The sequence below is a fragment of the Mustela putorius genome, unplaced genomic scaffold (assembly GCF_011764305.1).
Source record: "Mustela putorius furo isolate JIRA1106 unplaced genomic scaffold, ASM1176430v1.1 tig00003853_pilon_pilon_pilon, whole genome shotgun sequence".
NCBI lineage: Eukaryota > Metazoa > Chordata > Mammalia > Carnivora > Mustelidae > Mustela > Mustela putorius.
Genome location: NW_025422005.1, coordinates 81789613 through 81798623, shown reverse-complemented (window position 1 = coordinate 81798623; position 9011 = coordinate 81789613). Strand labels below are relative to the sequence as shown.

At 33.1% G+C, this 9011-nt stretch overlaps 1 protein-coding gene across 4 annotated transcripts in view; it reads right to left on the bottom strand.

The window, feature by feature from the left end:
• Positions 1 to 4864: 4864 nt before the first annotated feature.
• Positions 4865 to 9011, bottom strand: part of PTBP2 (polypyrimidine tract binding protein 2) — an 86564-nt gene continuing 82417 nt past the window's right edge. For 2 of the 4 annotated variants that reach the window (XM_004752541.3, XM_004752543.3), the window contains exons 12-14: positions 6816 to 7032; positions 6637 to 6714; positions 4865 to 6463 (exon numbers count right to left, since the gene is read on the bottom strand). In XM_004752541.3, the coding sequence (XP_004752598.1) occupies positions 6331 to 6463; positions 6637 to 6714; positions 6816 to 7032 (428 nt within the window). In that variant the 3' untranslated portion in view covers positions 4865 to 6330. The remainder of the gene's footprint in view (positions 6464 to 6636; positions 6715 to 6815; positions 7033 to 9011) is intronic. The other 2 variants (XM_004752542.3, XM_004752544.3) reach the window with 1 other exon arrangement.

Sequence of the window (9011 nt, the reverse complement as noted above, 5' to 3'; positions counted from 1 at the left end):
TAAAAAGGGATAATGTAATCAGTTATGGTTATAAAAACAAAAAGTCACATGAGCAAGAAACTTAACCACAAAGAAGAAAAGAGAATGGATGAAAAATGAAGAAAGAAACAGTGTAAATGACAGCTAAAGCAGCAAGGTTTAGGGACAGCAATAATGATGGAAAGCAGGAAAAAAGTCAAGCAGGACAGGATACTGGAGAAAACTGCTAGCCACAAAATCATTAAGAACTATGCTAAGAGTATATTAAGAGTCCCTAAAGGCATACTATGGCAAAGCTAAATCTATACTCCGCTCTAACTATGAGTATCAGCAATATCACTCAGCGAAGCTTATGTATTTCACCTACAAAACTGCTATCCAGTTGGAGTCAGGAAATGGATTGAAGAGGCATTTGGTGAATAGAAAAGCTGCCTATTTACTAAAATGACCCATGGGGATAACTTTATTATACCATACTTTGAGTCAGCACTTAAGAAAAGATTGTTAATTTCTAATTGTTTAAAATCAGTTCACATGGAATTTCTTTCCTTGTCAAGCTAAATTTGAGGTTTAGGACTAAAAAAAAAAAAAATCATACTGACTTCTACTATTAGCTGTTTACCTTTTGACTTGTAAAACTAAATTAGTTTTGAGAAATAGCAGGACTGTATTTCCTTTAACTGGTAAAACACACTGGAGGATGGGCCTGGGAAGCCAAGGATCTGTATTCTAATTACAGGTCAGTCAAGAGAAATAGGTTGTGAAACAATTCTTTTGACTTTTCTAGAAGTCTGTATTTAAAATGAGATTTGAAACAATAACACATGTATTATAGAGTACTTTTCAGTTCCAGTTATTCCTTAATGTTATTAACAGTATTTATTGGAGTAACTTAAAATTACTAACAAATTTTCACTCAGAAAAAAATTTCATGAAACTGGAAAAAAGGATATTCTACTAGAGTCCTTCTCAAACTTTAATGTCCAAATGGATCTGACCTGCCAATCTTGTCAAAATGTATTCAGCAGGTCAGAGACAGGGCCAGAGATTGAGTTTCTAATAAGCTCCCAGGTGATACTAATTGCTGCTGATCTGGGGACTGCATTTTTAGTAGCAAGCTTCTAGGATCTGAAGAAATTGTAATGCTGACAAGTGAGGCTATCCCAGACATTACTATTCAACAGTGACTATGACCAGAAATGCAAGGAAAATATACCAGAAAGTCTGATGATTAAATATATTTGGAATTTGTGTTAATATGGGAGATGCAAAGTGGGTAGAGGAACAAGAAAAGTTGGTAAATGAAGCTGAATAACGGGGGTTATAGTCTTCTGTTGTTTAAATGTTTGAAATGTTTCATAATAAAAAGTAACATGTCTTCACTAAAAAATCCTATACAACACTAACACCGATTAAAGGAATGAAAACAAAGATGCAAAGCACCTTTCCATTGAAATGGGGAGGGTGGAAAGAAGTTGGAAGAAGGGTGGCTTTAATGGCTACCAAGAAAGGATGTATTTTTAAGAATCTTACACATAATTTCAGCTTTTAAGATACTATCAGCAATTCCTTGCTTTTCACATCTTTACATTAGGAGAAACTTGATACTCCAACAACTTATTCAATATTTGTTAAAAAATGATTTAAAAGCCTTAAAGTTGGTTAAATGTCATGAGATTTGGTGAGAGGAGTATAGATGTCCAAATATCTCAATCCTAAAAAATTTAGGCTACAGAATACAGAACAAATATAAGACAAGAGCAACTGCTGAATTTTTTTTAAAAAAATCAAAAAACAAAAACAAACACTCAATTCAAGGTAATGATTACCTCTGTGAAGGTATGGCGTAGGGACTATATCAGAAAGTACACAGGGATGTCAGTTCAATCTGTAATGTTTTATTTAAGTTATGTATTAAAATTATAAAGTATGGAAAGTGTTACGTGTGAAACAATCAAGTGCTAAGTGCATAGCGTTCATTTTATTTTCTCTGTATTCTTCTGCGTATCTGAACACTTCTTGTCCTTAATGTGAATAATCTGATATTTCAACATGTATACTTTCATTTGCAAAACCTAAAGTGAAAAAAAAAAACTTAAAACGCTGTGTATTTCGGGGCACCTGGGTGGCTCAGTGGGTTAAAGCCTCTGCCTTAGGCTCAGGTCATGATCCCAGGATCCTGGGATCGAGCCCCATATCGGGCTCTCTGCTCAGCGGGGAGCCTGCTTCCTCCTCTCTCTCTGCCTGCCTCTCTGCCTACTTGTGATCTCTGTCTGTCAAATAAAATAAAATCTTAAAAAAAAAAAAAAACACAAAACGCTGTGTATTTAGAATAGAAAATAACTATAAAATAAGATTTTTGATAAGTACACAAATTCTAAGACTATAGCTTAAAATATTTTTCTAGAAACATATAGCTACAAAGTTCACTAAACAATATTGTACCCTTTTTTCCTGAATGAACAATTCAGATTCGTTTTAAAATGTGTCAGTGAGGAAACCTAGTTCTAACTAGTCATAAGAATATCTTTTCTTTTCATAGCCTTCAAAGTCTTTAAGTGTTAGAATTACGTCCAAGTTTCACAGCAACCTTTTAAGGTTTTTTTGTGTATATATATATATATCCCATTTATAAGTAGAGCCTATAATTAAATACATATCTATGTTTAATTATCGGGCTATCAAATAGTTCAAACAGAAAACTTAAGAATAATAACTCTAGTCTCCTTTCATTTGGTTTTGGGATGCATTATATATTTGCATTCTCCATCTTTTTGCTTTACTGGACTGACACTTAAAAAATAATTTTAAGCCATTAAAAAATAATTCCTTGTAGCAAAAAAGGCAGTAGGATATGATTTATTGTTGGTAAGTTTTCTACAGGCTAATCTAGCAGTCCTAGAACTTTGGCATTGTTAAATTTTCTCTTACACAGCGTTTCTGCATTTATCTTGTTTGAGCTTCACAATAATTCTGTGACATGGGCAGAGCAGAATTTATTGCCTCCATTTTATAGATGAAGGTTACTGAGGCTTAGAAAAGTGACTTGTCCTTTGCCTAGAAACTATATGGTGATCCAAACAGAACTACAAGAACAAATTAAGTTTACTGTAATTTGGTTAGACTAATTTTAAATCTTAAACTGCCTCAAAACATATTCCTAATATAACAAAAAAGAATGATTTGTTACCCTTCCTGTTAAGCCAAGGTATTCTTAGTGGCTTTCAAATGCTACATTACATTTCTAATGTTAAATATAAATACATATGAATCCATTCCTTAAGTAGATGCTTTGAAACCCATTTCCAAATAAATCTTAATGTCAAAAAACCAGGTTTCCTACCACAGTCATAAAAAAAACTAACTATTCAAGGTAAGGCCTATTAACAAGTAGCTAAGTCATAAGAACACTTCACTGTTCACTAGTTCACTATAAAAGACTGAGGCATATAAAGGTAATGATAACAATGCTGACAGTATTTTCACCTAGCACTTCAACAACTTAGATATGACAAGGACTGGGTTAATTTAATATACCAAATATACCAAATTTTAAATATTCTACAATGTCAAAATTACCACTTCACTGACTTGGTGCTTTGGAAGGAAGGCTGTGTTATCAATCACAGTGTACTCTAAGAGACTGAAGAACCTGCCATTCTCTGGGGAGGAAGAAATTTGGTGTCTGGTTATCCTCTGTCAGAAGTATTGTGAACTCTCCCCAGATCAGCAACTGAAGCAATCCAGCTCCTGTGCACATTTCAGGACCTTCCTTTCTTCATTCAACCCAAAGCCAGCCACAAAAAGTACTTGAAAAGTGGCTAAGTACCTACTTTCAGTGTTTCAACCACCACCCTAAGACGTTCTCTTAGAAGAAATTTTGTTCAGTTACTATTCATTAGCCATGGTATTTATTGGTTTTTTATTTTAGGCACATCTGCTGTTGCTTTGAGTGCTTCTACTGTATAATCCCATTTTAAGAAGAAAAAATACGAGATCACCTAGCTTCCAAAGAACCCCAAGTTGTTGACTCAAATGTAAGCAACTGTCTTATTTACTAGATTCTTCTTTCTTGGAGATAACTGAATTGTTGTATTAATATAGCACATTTACAGTTATCGCCTACTCCTTCATTTGTTTCTTTTTTCTCCTACTATATGAGTTTTGCATAATTCTTAGTTATATCATAGCAAAACAAACCTATGGAACATGTATTAAATCCAAAGTTACCAATATATTTTTAAAAAGTGACCAAAAATATTATGAGTTACACATAATAGCACCCTAGCCGAACTCCTTAAAAATAAAAGTAGAAGTTGTAACATCTCAATTACCCTTAAGTTTTAAAATACCTGAATGTATTATCTTCCCACCGATGGCAAAAAAACAGACCAAATGTTACTATTTCTTCCCAATAACATCTAGTACCCTTTGTTAAAACTCACAAGGTACTCTAAGATTAGCAGGAAATCTTTAGCAGACACAAAAGATGAAAGATGAAACTGCAGCAAGAGAGCATGGCAAATCCAAAAGATCTATTAGTGCATAAATCTACTGGAAAAAAAAAAACAACAACAAAAGAGATAGAAAGAATTAACAAGATACAGTAAAAGTTATGTCTTTAAAGCAGTAGATTATAACAGGGTGGGAAATGTTTAATATGTGTCCTCCTGAAAAGCAGTTACCATCTTTTAAATTAAAAAGAAAACCAGCTGGTATATTTTCACAGCATCTAGATTTATTTATGGTATAAAGCCATATAATTGTAATAGTATTACTCCTTTCCCACCCTGGCAGAGAATAAACATGAATTCAGAAGCACAGTGGAGTGAAAAACAAAGAGGAGGAGAGAGAAAAGGCAGCAGAGAAAGACAGAAAAGGTGAATACAGAGCTACAGAAGTGTTTATTGAGCATGCTACAGAGGTAAGCAGAGTACACACAAAAGGAAATTAAACAACCATCAAACCTCCCAACTTTGTTAGAAAATTAATTTTTAATTGTGCCACTTTCAAACTATACTGAATTTTACATTTCTAAAGATGTAAAAACTCAACTAATAGAAAATATACATGACCATTCTGTCTACATAGATAACAGAATCTATGAATCTTGAAACTAAGTACATCAATTTCAAAAAGTATTGGTCATTTAAACAGAATCAACAATTCAGATTGACAAGAACTGTTCAAATTAATTTGACCTGTAGATTCTGAGCCATGTTTTTATTAAAGTCAGATCTATTCCTAAATACAAAATATTTTGAAGATTTATTAAAACTGAATATTACAATGCAAGGTAAATTAAGACTAAAGGCACATAAACTTTGGTCCCACCTGGTTGTCAGTTTTAGAAAACTGCCACAAAATTAATCTTCCTGCAAATTTTCGCAGTACACTTTCTTTATCTTTGAAAAATACATGCACCAGTTCCTGAACTAGCTAGACCAGTCTGCACATGCTCAGAAATCCACAACCATATTCCAAATCTTAATTACAAACTAAGGATGGCAATATATATTTAAATGCACGTAAGTCATGTCAACTTCAAAAACATCTACGAAAAATATTCAGCCACAAACAAGACATTACTTAGTGCTGACATTTATATGATACGTCCCACAAGAGTGTGTACAAAAAGGTTAAGATTCCACAATGCTTTCCACATAGGGCTCAAACTTACAGAAATCACTTTGTTGTCTTAAGAAATTAATACTCTGCATCTTGTTAATTTTAACTAATGCCTACATTCATAACTGAATCTAGACCAGAATTGTGAGATACAAAAGGCCAATGTTTTTTTAAAGCAATAAAGCCTAAGGTAGTAAAAACTAAAAAAAATGCTGCTTTAATTCTTTCAGTATCATGTATCTTATTTGATTAAATAGAAAGAAATGTGACAAGTCAATAATTCAAAATAAGTTCCAAGCAGGAGAAACAAAAACTTAACCTTTTTACACACCCCTGCCTAAACATATTGTAATTCCCATATAACAATGTGCCCTAGACAACCAATTCCTTTTTCCTAGTAAATGCACAATAGCAACACTAGTTTTCCTTTTTAAGGCACGTATGTCAACTAAGTTGAAAAAGGAAAGTATAATTAAACTATAAACTAAAATCATAAACAGACAATAAAAATGGCCTCCCTATAGAACAGATGAAATACAGCAGTTAACAACTCTGCCTTTACGTATGCCATTTCATTTTTATAACCAAGGAATGATAACAGCATGGGGAAAAAAAAAGGAAACAACAACAAAAAAATCAAACTCTGGTCCCCACTTTTCTGAACAGTCAATAGGTGATGACACCAAACAATGTGATATACCCTCGAGCTTCACCTCCCCCTTTTTAAATTGTTGACTTAGAGAAAGACACTCTCAGATGATGGTTTTCACCAAGGTTGTAATTATGAAGATCAATCAAGGCCTGGATAGCTTCTTCCACTGTTGCCATCTGAAGAAGAGCCATTTTGTGATCTCTTCTGAAACAAAATTATGAAATTAGATACTTCATAAAAATTAGGAAGGGCTTACATACTTGAATTTTTACCCATTCTAGAATCAATTTCCATAAACATAAAGGGTAAAAATTACTATGAAGACAGTTTTTAACTTATATGAAGTCACTAATTTAAAGACAAGAAAGCTTGCTTACTGAAAAAACTTAAATGCTTTCACAGTGCCCCCAGTGTTAGCAAACAGTGTTCGCAGATCCTCTTCTGCTACTGAAGGACTAGGAAAACAGGATGGAAAAAAAGGGTAAAGATTAATAATACATTTTATGTTTTACTCTTAAAATGTACTCCCTTAAAAAACTAGAAGTTTCATACTTACGGGATATTGGATAGGTGAAGGGTTGCAGAAGGAGGAAAAATGTTCTGAAAATTTTTGGATCCAGGTTTCTTAAAACGATGCAATGGGGAATTACCAAAATCCTTTGTTAGCCCTTGATCATCAAGTCCCTCTCGAGGTAGTTGTACAGTCTGATGTTTAGACAGAGTAACACGAATAATTTTGCCATACATTTTCTGTCCATTAAGATGGTTCATGGCTGTAAAAAGAAAAAATGCTTATTAAAAAACAAAGTCCAAAAGCAAAAAGAATTCTTTAGAATAGCAGAAATAACTGAATTCTATGATTTTTAAAATAAATCTTAAGTTTACAACAGCCCTTGGTGACAAGATGATTTAAATTTATTTGCACTAGACAAGCATTCAGGCAAAAAAGCCAGTTTTCTGTCATAGGATGAAAATCCTGATTATGAATCTCTCTCTTCCTTGCCAATCCTGCTGATAAGTCATATACTTAGTTGCTGCAGAAGGAAACTTCGTACTCATCTATAACTTTTTCTCCCTTCTGCCCCACAACCTAATTGCCAAGTCCTAGAATACCCTTCTTCCTAATTATCCCTCAATTCATCTCTCTATTCTCCACTTTTCACTGTAAAAATGTTTTGATCTGTATAACTCAGTCTCCTAATTTATCTTCCTGTTGGATTTTTTCTACTTTTCTCCAACCCATTCTATTATACAGCAGCTAGATGAACTCTATAAATTACAAATCTGATGTCATTACCTGCTTAAAATCCTTAAGGTCACACTAGGAAAGGTATAAGCCATATTAAAGAATGAAATCTCCTCAGCCTCTTTGAACATATTTCCTGATGATGTAAAACAATACCCACTACTTTGTTAGTACTGATAATCAAGTGTAAGACAAAACCATCCTAACCCCTCATGGAACTTGTGGTTTTTTAGTACTATACTTCTTTGCACTTTAAGCTTCAGCTATATAAAACCTATCTCCTTGACATGCTCGTTTTTCCCACCTTTAACCCTGTGTGTATGCTGTTCTATGTATAACAATTTCCCAATCATCTAAAATCATCTGAGTCCCGAATTTTCTCACTAGTTCCACTGCATTTCACATACTTTTAATTTTCACTTATAAAATCATTATTCATAGAGATGGTACATAAAACTATTAAAATTAACTTGAATTGCAAAACACTTTTAAAGTTCTATCATTCTGTTGCTTATGATAAAGAGCTATTAGCATACACAAATGTGTTTTAAGGAATGAATCTAGGGTATAAAGTGGTTTAAAGAAGTAGATTAAGGCTGTTATAAAGAAAGCTGTCTTAGTTCAGCTTTGAAAAGTTATGAAAAGACTGCACAAACAGCTGAGTTTTGATATAATGAAGGGCAGAAATAAGAAAACAATAAACTCCTAGGCGCAGTACTTCTACTATGTACCTGTACGAAGAGGAGATGGATGATAAGAGAACTGGGATTTAAATAAAGCAAAATAACCAAAGAGCTAACTCTGGAAGTAGTCAGGTAATGAGAGGTATTCTAGTCAGTAATCTCAAGTGGATGAGGGCTGAAGATGAGGAGTCAAGCATCATGGTTTTTAAGTATTTTTAAAAAAGAAGCTTGTCAAAAACTGAGGCACAATAATAATTATTACACAAAAAGCAGATTACTTGAATTACTAATTTAAGCTGAATCCAGTTTAAATAACAGGATTCTACCTTGAAATCGGTTATAAGAAATATGGGGTAAATGGGCAAAGCAATCAATGATAAAGGAGGAAATGGCCAATGTTGCACAGTGGAAATGGCACTTTCAGTGGAAAATAATCTTTTACTTTTCCCTTAATCTCTGAAGAAGATATTAAAAACAAATTCAAGAGATGGTTAAAAAAAATTTATAGATTTTTATACAGGAGTTTATAAAATGTGGAACTGAAGTTTATCAGTAAGTATCTCCTTTATAATTCAAAGTATTGTTTGTGTTGTCTCTCATTTTTAAAAAAATGAATCTCAACATCTACTTCTCTATTTTATTAACTACTCAAAAACCCAGCTTTTTTTTTTTCTCTCAACTGTCTTTTATACCAATGATTTCTAGTCTTGTCTATTATTATCATCATCTCCTTTCCTTGGGTTTATACCAACATATAAAGTTAACTTCCTGTTAAAACACCACTTTCTTGATCCATTCATCTGTTGATGGACATCTAGGTTCT